Source organism: Chionomys nivalis, chromosome 9 (assembly GCF_950005125.1).
Source record: "Chionomys nivalis chromosome 9, mChiNiv1.1, whole genome shotgun sequence".
Taxonomy (NCBI): domain Eukaryota; kingdom Metazoa; phylum Chordata; class Mammalia; order Rodentia; family Cricetidae; genus Chionomys; species Chionomys nivalis.
Window position 1 is genome coordinate 9,848,262 of NC_080094.1, and position 18,763 is coordinate 9,867,024.

Sequence of the window (18,763 nt, forward strand, 5' to 3'; positions counted from 1 at the left end):
GTTCTACAGGGTCTACATAGTAAGTTCCAGGACAGCTAAGGCTGCACAGAGAAACCCTGTCTCAAAGATACATTCTCACTGTTCTCTTGGAACTCACAGATCTGCCTGCATTTATCTCCTAAATCTGGGATTAAAGGCAAGCACCTAGCCAAAAACATTTTACAATGTTGCACTTATTGTGAGCATTTGAGGGTGTGTGTGAGCCACTTGTGTGTGTGTGTGTGTATGTATGTATGTATGTGTGTAGGTCAGAGGAAACTCAAGGCAGCTGAGTCTCCTACCATGTAGTCCCTGGAGATTGAACTTGGGTCTTTAGGCTTGGTGGCAAACACTAACTGCTGAGCCATCTAGCCCACCATCATTTCTATATTTGTGTGTTTTTATGCGTGCGTGCACTGGCACACACATACCCTTGGGCATGCGGTGGGTCAGAGGGTAACTTTAGAGTCAGTTTTTCAGTTCGACCTTTATCTGAGCTTGGGATCCAGATGGCTGGACTGGTATAACTAGTGCCTTTCCCCCTAAACCATCTCACCGCCCAAAGACTTGTTTGACTCTGAGTTCCCGTGTTCCTTGTCTCCTTCATCTTACCAGTGGCCGTGCATCCTCACAGAGATTTAAGCAGCCCACAGCTTAGGGTCCACTATGAACTTGAGCTTCTGTGGCCTTGAACCAAGAGACTCAGGTATAGATTGGTCCATACCTGTTGCCATCCATGGAAGATGTCATGTGAACCCCATGGGCTGGTGTTTCTGGGAAGCAGGATCTGGACTAGATTGCCTTATCAAAGATCTTTCTAGGCACCCTGGAGTCAAGGGCATCCTGCACCCAGGTCCTGTTGAATGGACAGGGCTGTCATGGATCCCTAAAAGGGGAAGGCAGAGCTGGGCCAAGAAGGTCCAGCAATGCTGAAGTAGATCCCCCAGTACACGGTCCTGTGTCATGTTGCTCTGTCTCCCTTAGCCTTGGGCCCATTCGGTACGTACGAGAACATAGAAAAAGGCTCTTGGGGGTTGGGGCTGTAGCTCAGTTGCTAGTGTGCTGGCCTAGCATGCTTAGCCAGGGTTGCATCCGTGGTAGTGCATAAACTAGGCCTAGTGGCATATTATACCCCTTAGCCCAGATAGAAGCAGAAGGGTCAGAAGTTCAAGATCGTCCTTAACTACATCGAGAGTTCAAGACCAGCCTGAGATATGATCAATCTCTACATGACCATAAATGATGGTATTATATGTTTCATATACCAGCTGTCTGGAGAACATCCTGTTTTTCTCCTGTCTCATGGAAGCATTTACTTGCTTATGAACTAAAAGGCTTTTCGTTATTAGGGTTGTTTTTTAAGAGGTCTCCCCATGTAGCCAAGATAGCCTCCACCTCACTGCAAGCCCACCGAGTTAGCCTCTGTATGCCCACAACACTAGGACCAGTTGCTACAGTCTTGAAATGTCTTTCTCCGTGAGAGATTGTCCTATTGGAAGGAAGCTTAAAAGAAAAAGTAGCTTTTAGGCCAGGCTTGTATTTAATTCCGGCAGGGAGATTGGGAATTTGAAGCTAGCCTGGGCTACCTATGGAGACTGTATTTCATACACACACAGGCACCTTCTTGCTGCCCCGGGAGCCTTGCCCACACAGTGCTCCTGGCATGCACGCTGGCCCTGGTAATGCTGATGACGAACTACTTCCAACACTCTTGAGTCCAGAGCTGTCCTGAGCTCTATTACTGACAAATAGACTGTATCAGAATAGGTAGCTTGCTGGGAAATTTCACAGGTGCTGGAAGCCTACTGGAGCCTGGCTCTCCAGCTGCTCTCATTCAGTGCCCATCAAGGTGGGGGCAGCTATAGGTGGCTCCAGGAGGCCAGGGAGAGCATGAATGTATGTATAACGGCCATGGCTCAGTGCTGGTTCTGCTGTGACCAAAGGCCCTATTTCCTGATTGTTCTCATTGTGAAAGGCCGGACCTTGGAACCCAGCCCTGCTCCCTGATGACCTCATAGTTTTGTTCCGACTTTCTCTGTCTCACTCATGAAATGAGTTATTTAGATTTAGTGGGCAGGGCTGCTGGGACGTCTGCAAACTTTAGGCTAGAACTTAAAATCAACTAGAAGTCTCTTTGGCTGAGTTGTGCACACCTTTAATTCCAGCACTCGGGAGGCAAAGGCAGGTGGATCTCTGTGAGTTTGAGGCCAGCCTGGTCTACACAGTGAGTTGCAGGCCAGTTGAGACCCTTCTGAGAAGGTGGGGACCGATGGGAAATGGGGAGAATTTGCTCTCTTACTGTAATGGATCCACTTAACTGCACTTACTGAGCCCCGACTGTGTGCCATGCAATCTATGGTGCATGTGTGTCTTGGTGCTGGGGATCGAACGTAGGACCTTTCCCTGAAGTACCATTCCAGAAGAGAGCAGGCAGCAAGCAGACCAGGCCAGCTGGTAGAAGAATGCTGTTTCCTCCTCAGAGGTTCTTCTGATGGGGAATGTCTTTGGGACCTTAGTCACGTGTTTTGATTGGTATCTTCATAGCTGCTCCTTGCCCAGACACAGAGACATTGGGTGACTCCCTACGGCTGGAGAAAATAGTGTGAAAGGCTGGGACCCTGACAGGAAACACTAGTGAGATTGCACCTCGTATTGTTCCAGCACAGTGGGTTTGTGCTCCTTACACGGTGATACATCTTGAGGGGCCTGAGACACACACTCGTTTTTAAAAAAAGATTTATGTATTTTTAGTCTATGTGTGTTTTTCCTGCATGTATGTCTGCATATGTCTGAGTACTGACAATGGCCAGAAGAGGGCATCAGTTCCCCTGGAATCAAACTACAGCCACCACTTGACATGGGTGCTGGTAATTGAACCCAGGTCCTTTACAAGCGCAGCTAGTGCTTTTAACCCCTGATCTGCCCCTCCAGTCCCCTATATGCTGGTTTCTCTGTGTATCCCTGGCTGTACTAGAACTGGCTCTGTAGACCAGGCTGGCCTTGAACTCAGATCACCTGCCTCTGCCTCCTGAGTGCTGGAATTAAAGGAATGCACCACCAATTCTGGTTCCTTTATGCTAATTTTTGGAAGGTTTGTTTTTATTATTTTTAACTAGCATGTGCCTGCGTGAGTCTATGCCACATGTGTGCAGGTTCTCTGGCAGGCCAGAAAAGGGTTTGGGATCCTCTGGGGCCCAAGCTGCAGGTGGGTCGAGCAGAGGTGGCTGTTCGCTCTTAAATGCTGAGCCTATCTCTGCAGCCCTGAGTTTTCTCATTTTCACAATAACCTTTTAGAGAGACAGACGACACACGCAGGCCCTGTGCAGGCGATCATGGTGGAGCAGGACTGTGTCTAGAGATCTGGCCCCCACAGCAATGTCTAAGGATGTTTGGGTGAAGAAGGCACAGCTTTAAGTCTGTGTGATTGCAGGTGGAGAGAGGGGCGTGGGTGGTGCAAGAGGGCATGTGGGAATCTGGAAACCTGTACATCCCCCGCCCCCGCGGGCCCGAGACTTGGGGGACCCGAGTGCGAACCGCAGGGTGAAGTCAGTCGAGGAGGCGGCAGGCTGTGTGTGTCGGTGTCCGCGGCGTGGAGGTGGGGTGAGCGGGGCGGGGTGTGTGCACACGGCTCGGAGCGAGCTGGAGAGAATGCCCGGGGAGGGGTGAGTGCGGCGGGGCGCGCGTGTGCGCGCGCGGGCACGGTGGGGGGCGCGCGGTCGGGTGGGCGCGCGGCACGGCGGGCCGGGGCGGGGACACTGCGGCGGCCCCGGGCTGCGGGCGCGCGCGTGGGCTCAGCGCGGAGCGGGGCCCATGGTGCGGCCGTGTCCGTCGGTCGGGCCGCGCGGGCGGCTCCGCGCGTGGCCCGGCGCTCGCGACCTCGCCCCTGCGCTGCGGGCCCGGCCAGCCCGCTGCCGGCGCCTCCTCCCCTTGCCCCGGGGTGGCGCGGAGGCCGCGGGGAGCGCAGGGGGCGCGGCGGGCGGCGACATGACGGACAGCATCCCGCTGCAGCCGGTGCGCCACAAGAAGCGGGTGGACAGCAGGCCGCGCGCGGGGTGAGTGGCCGGGCTGCCGGGAGGTGTCGGGGGGGACACCTGCCGCAGGCCCGGAGAGCCGGTCCTGGGATGCGGGGGGACCCCCCGGGGCTGGCAGCCGGCCGGGGCGGGGCCGATCCTGAGGGGACAAGGGTCGCTCTGGCGAGAATGCAGAGTCCCTGGCTGAGGCTCGACCGCCAATCAGAGCCCCTGGGGGTGGGACCTGGGAGGTGCGTTTCTAGGGCCGCGCAGGTGAGCCGATGAGGCTGGGCGGGGCCTACCGTCTTCCCCGGGGTTCCCGGTGGCTCCTCCGCCCCCCGGACACCGGAGCTGGGTGGGGCTGCTGACCAGGTGTCGGTGTAATGAGGCAAGATGCCAGCTGCCATCTTGTGGGCCTTTGTGCCTGGCTTCCCTGAGGCCTTATTCAATTTTACGGAGTGGGAAACGGAAACGGAAGGACCAGGGGTGGGGGAGGGGATGGGAGCGGGAAGGTGCAGGAACAGGGTTCCTATACTTCCTGCCCCACACTTCCTGCGCGTGTGTGGTGTGTGTGTGTGTGTGTGTGTGTGTGTGTTTGTTGGCATTCTTATTGTTTTGGCTTTTGGTGGTGCTAGAGATCAAACCCAGGTCCTCGAGCTGCTAGGCAGTCGCTCTGTCACTGAGCGCCATCCCCCTAGCCCCCCCAAATGTGTGTTTTTATGAAGACAGTTCGTTAGAGCTCTGCAATTAATATTTTAACGAATTAGATTAGCAGACTTAAGTGCCGTGATTGATTTGTTCAGGGGCTGAACTAAAACCTGCCTTAGACAAGATCTGCCTACTAGGTGTGGGCTTCCTGACTGGGCAGGCGCAGGGGGTTCCCCTGGGAAAAACGTAACGTCCTTTTAAGACTTTGAAGTGAGGATCTGGGGTCTGTACAGTGGCCACTGTTTCCAGATGCAGCCACCTGCTGCTTAATGAAACGTGAAGAATGGAAATTGTGTCCTGAACATGTCCGCATGCCCTCCCTGGTCTGGTGTGATCTTTAGGTAGTATGTACATCCTGTTGGGAGGGAATGCTGTGCGACCTTCTGTGGGTGCCTGAGCACCCTCAGTTCCGATACCCGCTAGCGGTCCTGTGCACACTGTGGAGGCTATGTGTGTGTGTCTTTGTTTCTGTCAGTCGGTTGGTCTGGGCTCAGCTCTAACAGGCCGCTGAATCCTCAGCCTCTTCTGTCTTTTATTGGGGTTGGAGTCTCACTGAAATTCTCCTCTAGGTCGTGAATGCATTCTGAGCCCAAGAGGGACTTAAAACTTGTGGTCCTTTTGCCTCAGCTACCCTTGTAGATTACTGGGATGGCAACTCTCTGCCACCAGGCCTGACTTTTTTTGTCTTTCCAAAGGTCCTCTACCTTTTAAATGAAAGTGCTTGTTGAGAAGCCCTGGGCGGGCGCATAACAGAAAAATTTGATCAGTAATTTGAGTCATAGTGCACAGGATAGAAATATGCTCTGATTTTCAGAGGTCCAGTGGGAGTAGGGCAGGTTATTTTATATTTAAAAAATCAGTTGAGCTGGGCAGTGGTGGTGCACACCTTTAATCCTAGCACTTGGGAGGCAGAGGTAGGCAGATCTCTATGAGTATGAAGCCAGCCTGGTTTACAGAGTGAGTTGCAGGACAGTCAGGGCTACACAGAGAAACACTGTCTCCAAAAAACAAAACAAAACAAATCAGTTGGATAGGGTGGCACATGTCTATAACCCCAGCAGAGGCAGAAACAAGTGGGTCTCTTGTGAGTTTGAGGCCAGACTGGTCAATGTAGTGAGTTCCAGACCAGCCAGGGTTACATAGTGAGACCCAGTGAAAGAGGTACAGAAGGAAGAGGCCTTTACTGCCAAACCTGATGGCCTGAGCTTGACCCCCGTGACCTACAGGTGGGCAAAGAGAACCCCCTCCAGCAGGCTGTCCCCTGACTTCCGTGTGTGCACCTGGTGTTCCTCTGAACCCATACGCACACACAAATTGTTTTTATTTTGTTATTTGAAGACTTATTTAGAGCCGGGCGATGGTGGCACAGGCCTTTAATCCCAGCACTCGGGAGGCAAAGGCATGCGGATCTCTGTGAGTTCGAGATCAGCTTGGTCTACAGAGCTAGTTCCAGGACAGGCTCCAAAGCCACAGAGAAACCCTGTCTCAAAAAAAAAAAAAAAAAAAAAAGACTGATTTTAGGCCTGGAGAGATGACTCAGTAGTTAAGAGCACTTGCTGCTCTTGTCGAGAAACCAAGTGGGATTCCAATCAGCTACATAGTGGCTCACAACTATTCATACGTTACTACAGTTCCAGGGGATCTGAAGTCTTTTCCTGACTTTTGTGGCCACTAGTCACTCATTCATCTGGTGCTCATACATACATGCAGGAAAAACATTGTACATGTACACACACACACATGCACAAGTAAAAAATAAAGATTATTTTTATTTTACATGTATGAGTGTTGTGTCTGCATGTATATATATACACACTATGTGTATGCAGTGCCCTCAGCGGCCAGAAGAGGGCATTAGATCCCCTGGAACTGGAGTTAATGATAGCTTTGTGCCACCGTTTGGGTGCTGGGGATTGAATCTGGGACCTCTAGAAAAACAGTTAGTGCTCTTAACCACCAAGACCGCTCTCTAGTCTCCCAGATAAATAATCATTAAAGAGTTCTACTTGAGGGGCTAGAGAGATGGCTTAGTGGTTGAGAGCACTGGCTACGTTCCAGAGGACTCGGGTTCAGTTCCCAGCAACCACAGGCCAGCTCACAACTGTTTGTAGCTCCAGTTCCAGGGGGTCCAACAACCTCACACAGACATACATGCAGGTACAATACCAATGTACATTAAAAAAATTATTTAAAACAAAGTGTGGGATCCTAGACTGTAGAGTTCATTCACGTCCTTGAGTAACGTGGATTGTTCCCTGGATCTGAAAGGCCTGTGCTGGCGTGTGTTTCCCACATGTAGCCTGCGTTGTGGAGAGTGGTAATGTTAAGGGGAGGATTTTTGTAAAGATTTATTTATTTTTAGCCTAGCATTCACAAGGCAAAGGCAGGCAGGTCTTTGTGAGTTCCAGGCCAGTCAGATCTCAGAAATTTTTCAGATTTATATTTTTCATTCTATGAGTCTATATGCCTGTATATATGTGTGCCATGCGTGTACAGTGCCTGTGGAGGCCAGGAGATGGCATCAGAATTTAGTTGGAGTTACGGACAGTTGTGAGCCACCATGTGGGTTCTGGAAATTGAACCCTGATCCTCTGCAAGAGCAGCCAGTGCTTTTTTTTTTTTTTTTCAGCCAGTGCTCTTACCTACTGAGCTAGTGAGAATTTAGGTATTTGGAATACTGGGATACATGGAGACAGGAGGTCTTCCTGAATCATGACTGGCAGCGGGATGAGCAGAGGAAGTTGATGTGTAGACATGGGCCCATTTCTGGTAGGCCTGTGCTAATCCCTATGAAAGTGTGGTTGGGGCCAGAGAGATGGCCCAGTGTTTTTGAGTTTGAGGCCAGACTGGGCTACGTGAGACCTTGTCTCAAACAAAAACAAGGTGACAGGTTCTAGAGATGTCCCTTGCTGAGGCTTCCAGTGGCCCCGGGCATCCTCTCGCTGTTGACACATTCTCGGAAGGGCAAGGCTGTTGAAATGGTCTAGTCAGACAACAGGCATTTGCACCACATGGCTGGAAACCATTTGATGACTTCATTGCCTTGACTTCTGGTTGAGCAGCATTCCCTTCTAGGTCAAATATTGCTAGACACCTGTACTGAAGTCTAGGAGGTGGGTTCATGGTCACTTCCCAGCTGTGTGATCATGGGGAAACTGCCTTAAATTCTCCACATCTAGGTTTTTCATCTTTTTTTTCCCTTTATTTTATTTTGAGATGGTATTTGTTTGTTTATTTTGATTTTTCGAGACAGGGTTTCCCATTAACTGTGGAACCAGTCTTGGAACTCACTCTATAGACCAGGCTGGCCTTGAACTCAGATTTGCCTACCTCTGTTGCCTGAGTGCTGGGATTAAAGGCGTGTTCCACCGCCCAGCATGTATTTATTTTTATTTTATGTATATGAGTATTTGCCTTCATGTATGTCTGTGTACCAATTGTGTGCAGTTCTTGTAGAGGCTAGAGGAGGGTGTTGGATCCCCTGGGACTTGGCATTAGAGACGGTTGTGAGCCACATGTGGATGCTGGGAATTGAACCCTGGTCCTCTGCAAGAACAGCCAGTGCTGCCGGGCGGTGGTGGCGCACGCCTTTAATCCCAGCACTTGGGAGGCAGAGGCAGGCGGATCTCTGTGAGTTCGAGACCAGCCTGGTCTACAAGAGCTAGTTCCAGGACAGGCTCCAAAACCACAGAGAAACCCTGTCTCGAAAAACCAAAAAAAAAAAAAAAAGAACAGCCAGTGCTTTTATTACTGGGTTATTTCTCCAGCCCATAGATTTTATTCATGTTTAAAGTGGAGATAACAAAAATTAAACTGGGCAGTGGTGGCACTTGCCTATAATCCTGGCATTCAGTAGGCAGACAAATCTCTGTGAATTTGAGGCCAGCCTGGTCTATAAAGCAAGTTCCAGGACAGTCAGAGCTATTACGCAGAGAAACCCTGTCTTGAAAAACCAAAAACCAACTAATCAAACCAAACCAAAATGTATTCTTGGATCTGAGACTTAACCCATTCAAAGATTCTGACCGGAAGCCTCAGTAGACCTCAGGTGTTGCCTGGATCAGATGGTAACACACAGGTGTTTGCATGCTGTTTACCCTGGTGTGGGATGTTCAGGAGACTCTTCTGATATTTATTATTTTGAGACAGACTCTTACTGTGTAGGCCAGGCTGGTCTTGAAATCACAGAGATCTGATCCTCTGGCTCTTTAGTGCTGGGATTAAAGGTGTACGCCACCACACCCAGTTAATGGTGCTGGGGACGGAGTCCAGGCCTTCCTGCCTGCTGAGCAAGCAGCCTCAAACTGAGTTGTATCCCCAGCGTATCAGGTGTTCTTTTGAGAGGAGAGGGCCTTCGATGGTAGAAATATGTGACTTCATTGTTGATATATAAATGTGTTCCATCAGAGAGAAGACCATGTGTGAGACTGTAGGAAGGCCAAGGAGCATGGACTCCTGTGTAGTAAGAGGAGCGGGCAGCGTCCCACAGCCCGGCAAGCTTAACCCCTGAAATAATCACACAGAAAACTGTATTCATGGGCTGGAGAGAAGACTCGGAGGTTAAGAGCATTGCCTGCTCTTCCATTGCCTGCTGAGTTCAATTCCCAGCAACCACATGGTGGCTCACAACCATCTGTAATGAGGTCTGGTGCTCTCTTCTGGCCTACAAGCATACACACAGACAGAATATTGTATACATGATAAATAAATATTAAACAAAAACTGTATTCATTCAAATACTGCCTGGCCCATTATCTCCAGCCCCTTATTAGCTAACTCTCACATATTAGTTTAACCCATCTCCATTAATGTGTATCGCCACTTGACTGTGACTTACCGGCATGAGTCTAACCAGTGTCCATCTTGGGCAGGAGAATCATGGCGTCTGCCACACTACCCTTCGTTCCAGCATTCTGTTCTCTTTTCCACGCCTATCTAAGTTTTGCCCTATCAAAGCCAAGGCAGTTTTTTTTATTAAACCAATGAAATCAACACAAATACAGAAGGACATCCTACACCATTTCCCCTTTTCTGTTTATGGTCTGGGTATGAACTGGGTTAAAAAAAAGAACTCATGATATAAGTATATGTGTATTTTATGTATGTGTGTGTAAGCGGAGACTGTGTGTTCATTTCTCAGCCATGCAGACCCCCCCAAATAATCACACAGAAACTATATTAATTACATCACTGTAATTAAATAATTATTAGCTCAGGCTAATAATACGTAATAACTCTCACATATTAAATTAATCAATTTCTATTCATCTGTGTATTGCCACGAGGCTGAGACTTAACCAGGAAAGGTTCTGGCTGTGTCTTTCTCCTTTGGCAGCTACATGACGTCTCCTTGACTTTGCGTACTCTATATATCTCTGTTCAGATTTGCCACCTGGCTTTACTCTACTAAGCCATTGACTGAAACAACTTCTTTTCTTTTCTTTTTTTTTATTATTTTTATTTATTATGCATACAATATTCTGTCAGTGTGTATGTCTGGAGGGCACCAGACCTCATTACAGATGGTTGTGAGCCACCATGTGGTTGCCGGGAATTGAACTCAGGACCTTTGGAAGAGCAGGCAATGCTCTTAACCACTGAGCCATCTCTCCAGCCCCTGAAACAACTTCTTTATTAACCAATGGTAATAAAACAGCATACAGAGGGGAATCTCACATCGTGTGTGTGTGTGTATTCTAATGCAGCATTTTTGTATTTGAAAAACTGAACAGCTGAGGATTGACTCACTGGTAGAATGTTTTCCTATCATAAGGGGGGCGGGGCCTTGGGTTCAGTCCTAGCACCATATAAAACCAGATACGATGGAGAATGTCAGTAATCATAGTCCTCTGGGAGACAGAGGCAGGAGGTTAAATCCAAGGTTATCTTCAACTATTTAGTGAGTTCTAGATTATGACAGACTATAGGTTAAGATTTCTTGTCTCAGAAAATGGGTTTGGGTACATGTCTGCCACCTGAGTACTCAGAGAATTCAGACAGGAGAATCAGGAGTTTGTCATCTCGTCTATATTGCAGGCTGGGCCATGTGAGACCCTTTTCAGAAAAGAAAGGGGGTGTGGTGGGGCTGGAGACATGGTATAGAAGCTAAAGGTGCTGCTCTTTCAGAGGACCAGAGTTCAGTTTCCAGATGGCTTACAATGGCCCGTGATTGCGGCTCCCATGCCTCTGGCTTTCACAGGCCCCTGAACTCGTGTATGCGTGTCCTCAGACGGATACACATACACACAATTAAAAACAAACATAAATATAAAAGCAAGCGAGGGAGTGCTGGCTAATTTTTATGTTAACATAATCTAGAGTTATCCGAGTGGAGGGAGCCTCAACTGAGAAAATGCCGCCATAAGATCCGGCTGGAAGATATTTTCTTAATGAGTGAGGAGGTGGACCCAGCCATTGTGGGTGATGCCATCCCTGAACTGGTGGTCCTGGGTTCTCTAAGAAAGGAGGGTGAGCAATCCATTCGTAGTAAGCAGCACCCCTCCTGCCTCCAGGATCCTGCCCTGCTTGAGTTCCTCTGGTGATGGACTATGATCTGGAAGTGTAAACCAAACAAACACTTCCTCCCCAAGATGCTTTGATCATGGTGTTTCGTCACAACAGTAGAAACCCTAACTAAGACAGAGGGGCCAGTGAAATGGCTCAGGCACCTGCTGCCGAGCCTGAGCACCTGAGTTTGAGTTCTGTGACCCATGTGACAGACGGAGAGAACTGACCCCCAACTGCCCTTTGACTTCCTCTCGTGCGTGTACCTTGGTACAAATCAAATGCTTTTTCTCTTTCTTTTATTTTTTTCGAGACAGGGTTTCTCTGTGTAGCTCTGGCTGTCCTGGAACTCACTCTGTAGATCAGGCTGACTTCCAACTCACAGAAATCCCCCTGCCTCTGTCTCCTGAGTGCTGGGATTAAAGGCTGCATCACCACTGCCTGGCCAAATGCTTACTTTTTTTTTTTTTTTTTTTTAAAAAGTATTCAGTGTGGCTTTTTTTTTTTTAAAATATTTATTTATTTATTATGTATACAGTATTCTGTCTGTGTATGCCTGCAGGCCAGAAGAGGGCACCAGACCTCATTACAGATGGTTGTGAGCCACCATGTGGTTGCTGGGGATTGAACTCAGTACCCTTGGAAGAGCAGGCAATGCTCTTAACCTCTGAGCCATCTCTCCAGCCCCAAATGCTTACTTTTGTAGGTTACTCTGGTCAAGGTGTTTGTTACAGCAGCAGAAATGTAAGCAAGACCAGGGGAGAACTGTGGCCCAGCCTGCAAGTGTCCAGAGGCCTTTGCACAGCTCTGCCCCTCCCCTCTCAGAGAGAAGTTTTTTTTTCTTTGTGGGTTTTGTTTGGTTGTTTGTTTGAGATAGGTTCTCCATAGCCCAGTTTGGTTTTAAGCTTGTTATGTAGCAAGGGATGGTCCTGAATTCCCAATTCTCCCATTGCTACGTTGAAACACTGGGATTACAGGCATTCACCACGGGATCCCATTTAAGCTGTGCTGAGGCTAAAACTCAGGGACTTGTGCATGCTAGCCGAGCACTCTACCAGCTGAACCACAACCCCAGCATTGAGCTTGACACTTTTAAAAGACATAATGCATTTTAAAAACTGCTGTATTAAAACAAACATACCCGAAACCAAATAAAAGAGCCAGGCAGTGGTGGTGCATACCTTTGATCCCAGCACTTGGGAGGCAGAGGCAGGCGGATCTCAGAGTTTGAGGACAGCCTGGTCTACAGAGTGAGTTCTAGAATAAAAAAAAAAAATCCATATTTAACTAGCTTATTGTTATTTTTGCTGTTGTTGTTTGTTTTATGCTGTTTTGGTTTTGGGCCCTTCTTCCTTCCCTTCTTCCTCCTCTTCCTTTCCCCCCCTTCTAGGTAGCCCTGGCTGACCTGGAAATCACTATTGAGACCAATCTGCCTCTGCCTCCCAGGTGCTTGGACTAAAGGTTGTAGGTGGGTACCACCCATGCAGAGGGTTTTTCTTTGTAAAGATTTGTTTTCTTTTTAGCTGTGTGTGTGTGTGTGTGTGTGTGTGCACAGCCACCTGCAGAGAAACCTTGGAGATGGAATTACAGGCTGTGGTGAGCCTGACATATGTGCCAACACTCTTCACTCTTTAACCACTGCAATGTCTCTCCAGCTAGTGTTTGGCTTTTTTTTTTTTTTTTTTTTTTTTGAGACAGGGTCTCTTGTAGCCCAGGCTGGCCTCAAACTGCAAAGCTCCTGAATGTTGGGATTCCGGCTGGTAGCCGTCACACCCACAATGTGTTCAATATGCTCCTTTGTTCAGTGTCAAGAGGGGTGGCTGTCCTGCCTAGTGTTCAAGGGCGTGTTTGGGGAGGAGTCTGCTGCTGGGTGAGATACCGAGGAGCCACTGTCCCTTCCTGTGGCCTTCTCCCATTCCAGCGAGGTCTCTGCAAGGGCTCTGTGCGTTCTTAGGTACACACAGTGGGAAGAAGTCTTGGTGGTGGGCCATCAGGAAGTAATCTGGGTACCCTCTGCCATCTCCTCTTGTACCATCCGCTGCCAGTCACAGAGTCCTGCCCTCTGCCACTCGAGACCGGATGTGCCTGTCCCCGTGGAGACCAGAGGATGTGTGATTGCCAGCCCAGGTAGGGCCCTGGGGGAGGGGGGGGTAAGGGTATGTCCTTGGTGCCAGTCCCTAAGGTGAGGAACCGCTGCAGCTTGACATTGACCTAAGCCACAGTCGCAAGGAGGCGGGTGCTGAGCAGCCTGGGTTTGGACCTTCGGCTGCTCTCAGAACTCCAGGTTCTCTTTGTGTCTCCTGGAGCTCAGTCATGGGCAGGAAGTGCCTTCCACTTCAAGTGAAGTAGACTTTGGTGTTTGTGTGCTATTTGTTTTGAAACAGGGTCTCCTCAGCGCTGGGGTTGGGGGGGAGATACACACTATGGAGTCCAGGCTGGCCTTGCACTCAGAAATTCACCTGCCTCTGCTTCCCAAGTGCTAAGATTAAAGGCGTGCACCACCACATTCAGCTTCGGTTTAGTTTTGAAAGAAAGAGTTTTAACCAGGCAGGTGGTGCACACCTATAATCCCAGCACTGAGGAGGTGGAGGCAGGAGGATCAGGAATTCTAGGCCAGCCTTGTCTATACAGTGAGTTTGAGGCGAGGCATGGCTACATAAGACCTTGTCTTAAAAAAAGGATTGGTTATAACCAATGGAATATTTATGTATTTATGGAATCCTACTAGTTTTTATTAACCAATGTCTGTTCCGTGATTTGTGTGGATTGATAAACTCAGTACAGATATGCAAAGATGGACCATGGGAAACCCTGAGCTGTGCATGTTCTTCTGTCTGTGCCCAGCGACATTTGTTTTCCCGGTACCCGTGGCAGGAAGTCTCCTTTTACAATGTAAGGAAAACAAGGGCCATTTGAAAGCAAGCTGGGAGGCTGTCCAGATGCTGGAGCCGTGGCTGGTGCTCAAGTGACAGGGCAGTGGCTTGACCAGACATGGAGTGTTCAGGGCCACAGGTCCTGCAAGGATGCACAGAGACTAAAAGGCAGTGTGTTCTGCCGAAGGATCCACGGAAGTATGATTGTGTGTGTGTGTCTGAGTCTGTGTGTGTGAGACAGAGTGTGTGTGTGAGAGACTGAGACAGTGTGTGGGACTGTGTGTGTGAGTATGTGTGTGTGAGACAGAGAGTGTGTGTGTGTGTGTGTGACAGTGTGACTATGTGTATAAAAGAGAGAGAGTCAGAGACAAGAGACTCAGGTATCCTAGGCCTCCAGTCTGGTATGTAGCCTGGATAGTCTTGAACTCCTGACGTCCTGCCTCCATGTGATTCCTGCATTACATTACAGGCGTGCATTCGCACACCTGGTTTATTTGGTGCTAGGGATGCACCCCCGGACTTCCAGCTTGACAGGCAGTTTGCCACCTAAACTACATCCAGGCTGGGAATCATTTATTTAAAAGTTTTTGTTTTGTTTTGTTTTTTTTTTGGTTTTTTGAGACAGGGTTTCTCTGTGGCTTTGAAGCCTGTCCTGGAACTAGCTCTGTAGAACAGGCTGGTCTCGAACTCACTGGATTTTTCGAGACAGGGTTTCTCCGTAGCTTTTGGTTCCTGTCCTGGAACTAGCTCTTGTAGACCAGGCTGGCCTCGAACTCACAGAGATCCGCCTGTCTCTGCCTCCCGAGTGCTGGCATTAAAGGCGTGCACCACCACTGCCCGGCTATTTAAAAGATTTTAATCATTTTTTTATTTTTATTAATTAATTAATTTATTTAATTATTAAAGATTTCTGCCTCTTCCCCGCCACCACCTCCCATTCCCCCCGATTTTAATCTTCTGTTTGTGTGTGCCTGCGTGAGTTTACGTGTCACAGCCTGTGTGCAGGAGTCTTGGGAGGCTGAAGACAGCATCTGATCCCTCAGCTGGAGTGACGAGGAGGTTGTGACCCATGTGGGTGCTGGGATTGAACCCGAGTCCTCTGGGTTAGGAGGAAGTGCTCTGAACTGCTGAGCCATCTTTCCAGTCCTATGCTGGGAATCTTAATGTTGCCTTTATTTCTGTCTTAACAGAATTGTAGGGATTTAAGAGGGGGGAACTGGAAGGGATGGCATCAGGGAGAGAGGCTTCCACCGAGAGCCGGAAAGGTGGCCACTTAGAGGCAGAGCCTCTTTGTTGTCTCTAAGACCAGGGTTGGCTGCTCGCCCTGAGGAGGAAGCCGTGGTCTGGCAGCAGGTGGCCTGTGGGCAGGTTGTGGCAATGATGGATGAAGTCAGGCTTGGCCAGGGTGGACTGCTGCTTGCTCATCCTCAGGGAGTGCGCGTTAGCATCCCAGGCTCCACCTCCTGGATGCTGGTACCACTCCACCCCTTCACTGTGATAGCCAACATTGTTTCCAGGCTTGGCTAAATGGCCCATAATGGGGCAGCGTTTACCAGGATCATGCAGCAGGCCCTTTGAGTGGCCGGCCCTGTTTCTATTGTTCATTTAAAGTGCCTCATCCTGTCTTCAAATCAAACCTTGTGGACTCTCATCTGGACTGTTGTTTTCCACAGTGAGATCAGCCTTTTAATTTAGAATTGGAAGGAACTTTATTTTGCTCTGTTGTTACAGTGTTAGGCATTGAATTTAGCACCTGGTACACATAGGCCAGCTCTGTGCCTCTAAACCACACCCCCATGCCTCTTCTTCTGTCTTTTTTTGTTTGTTTGTTTTTGTTTTTGTTTTTTGAGACAGGGTTTCTCTGTGTAGCCCTGGCTGTTCTGGAACTCACTCTATAGACCAGGCTTTCCCTGAACTTAGAGATCTGCCTGCCTCTGTCTCCCAAGTACTGGGACTAAAGATGTGCGCCACCACTGCCTGGCCCCAGGCTTCTTACTTTTATTTTAACACAGGGTCTCTGGATTGTCTAGGCTTGCCTTAAGTTCAGTTTGTAGAAGAGGCTGACTTTGAACTTGTGATCCTTCTGCTTCAGCCTCCTGAGTAGCTGGGACGACAGTTCTGTGGCTACAGGTCTGGCTCCAGGGTGTGTTGAGCTGTTAGTAGGGTGTACCGAGAAGTGGTGTGGGCTATATTGTATTCTTCATCTCCACGTTCCCAAATAGAAACCCTAACTTAGAATGTGACCATATTTGGAAGGCTATCAAAGAAGTGATTTGATCTTAGATTCACGGCCATCAGAATTGAGCAAAACACACTTTTGTCATTTAATGTCTAAACTTAGGATTCTTTCTTACAACACAGAAAAGTCACATGGGAACTACTAGCTGCAATGTTGGCAGAAGTTCTACCTCACTGTTATTAATAAAACTTTATTTTAAACGGATGCTGAGTTCAGTCCAGCTTTAAGAGCAGGGGCTAGTGAGATGGCTCAGCAGGTAAAAGAGCTTGCTGTCAAGCCTGATTGTTTTGAGTTTGATCCCCAGGACCCTTATGATGGGTGGAGAGAACTGACTTCCTCAGGTTGCCCACCGACCACCCCCCTCCATGGTACCATGTCCCTTTCTCCATCCCATGTAATATAATATAAAAAAGTAAAACATATAACATGTAAACATAAGTTTTCTGTCTACCAGCCAGCTCCCAACTAACCACACAGAGGCTTGCTAGTAATAAATGCTCAGCTGATTGCTTAGGCTTGCTACTAACTTGCTCTTACAGCTTAACCCATATTTCTCATCTTTTCTCAGCCTTACATGCTCATCTTGTTTCTCTCCGAGTCTCCTGGCAACTCTGCCCATCTTCATCCCAACACTGTCTCCCTGTCCTCAAGTTCCACCTAACCTCTTCTTGCCTAGCTTTTGGCCATTTAGGTCTTTATTAAACCAATGAGAGCAGCACATCTTCACAGTGTATAAAAGGTCACTCCACAACAGTAATGAACTTCTGATCATACTGCATCCACCTCCTAGGTGCTGGAATTACAGACCTATGCCACCTCTCTGGTGCTGGAGTTGGAACCTAAGTCCTTGAGCATGCTGGGTCACTCTTCTGACAGAACCACACCCTCAGCTCAGGCTAGAGACTCTCAGTGCCACCTGGGTTGATTTGGTAACATCAACAGCTCCACCTTCTCCAGAAGTGGTGTCTGTTTTCAGACTTAGTATTGATCTGGACCCCATGAGTGATGTTTATGCTAATGAAAGAGAAAGTATATAATATTTAAGTGTTTATTCTCAACCTGATTTTTATTTTTTTAATTGATGAAGCTACTTTATGTTCTGAGTGTCTTACATGTATGTCTGTGTACCACATGTGTGTAGTACTTACGAGGCCAGAGGAGGAAGGCAAATGCCCTTAAAAATGAAGTTATAGACAGTTATAAGCCATCATGTGGTGATGTGGGATTCCGCTCTGTACACTATGAATATGTTTTTACTACCATTGGTTAATAAAAAGCTGCTTCAGCCAATAGCAGGGCAGAATATAGCCAGACTGGAAGAGACAGAGAGAGCAGACGGAGTCAAGGAGACACCAGGAGGCCGCAGCCTTGTAGTGACACACACATTAGTAGAATGGGTTAGTTCAAGATGTAAGAGTTAGCTAGAAATATGCCTAAGCTATTGGCCAAACAGTGTTGTAATTAATATAGTTTCTGTGTGATTATTTGTATCGAGGCAGCCAGGAAATGAATGCAGGTGCTACAATGTGGGTGCTAGAAACTGATCCCTGGTCTTTGATAAGGGAAGTCCTTCTGTCTATGTGTTGCTTTTATTGGTTAATGAATAAAAAAATTGCATTGGCCTGTGATAGGACAGAATAAAGCTAGGTGGGGAAAACTAAACTGAATGCTGGGAGAAATAAGGTGGAGTTAGAGAGATGCCATGTAGCCACTAGAAGGGAAAGATGCAAGCTGCCAGCTGGAACCTTGCTGGTAGGCCACAAGCCTCATAAAATAATAGAAATGGGTTAATCAAAGATATAAGAGCTAGCTACCAATATGCTTAAGTGGCCAAGCAGTGATTTAAATAATATAGTTTTCAGGCTGGGCAGTGGTGGTGCACACCTTTAATTCTAGCACTTGGGAGGCAGAGGAAGGTGGATCTCTGTGAGTTCGAGGCCAGCCTGGTCTACAAGAGCTAGTTCCAGGACAGACACCAAAGCTACAGAGAAACCTTGTCTCGAAAAAAATCAAAACAATCATAATCATAATTAATCATAATAATAATAATAATATAGTTTCTGTGTGATTATTTCAGGAGTCTGGGTGGATGGGAAACAAAACAGCCTCCCTAAACAGATTGGCGCCCACGGTGGGGTGCCATTTTGTTGACAGAGGTTTTTGTCCCTCCTGGTGCCACAGTCATTCAGTCTCAAAGAAACACACAGAGGCCTACATTAATTATAAACTGATTGTTCTATTAGCTCAGGCTTTCTTATTAACTCTTGTATCTTAAATTAGCCCATAATTCTTGTCTTTGTTAGCCATGTGGCTTGGTACCTTCACCAGTGAGGCATTCTCATCTTGCTTCCTCTTGGTCTGGCTGGTGACTGCAAACTCAGCCTTTCCTCTTTTCAGAATTCTCCTGTTCTTGTTGCCCTTTCCATACTTCCTGCCTGGCTACTGACCAA

General features: G+C 48.2%; 1 protein-coding gene across 2 annotated transcripts in view; it reads left to right on the forward strand.

Moving 5' to 3' along the window:
• Positions 1-3,732: 3,732 nt before the first annotated feature.
• Atp9a (ATPase phospholipid transporting 9A (putative)) overlaps positions 3,733-18,763 on the forward strand; it is a 100,370-nt gene continuing 85,339 nt past the window's right edge. The window contains exon 1 of one of the 2 annotated variants that reach the window (XM_057780120.1): positions 3,733-4,031. In XM_057780120.1, coding sequence (XP_057636103.1) covers positions 3,790-4,031 — 242 coding nt within the window. In that variant the 5' untranslated portion in view covers positions 3,733-3,789. Of the gene's footprint in view, positions 4,032-13,133; positions 13,329-18,763 lie in introns of those variants that run through there. The other variant, XM_057780121.1, reaches the window with a different exon arrangement.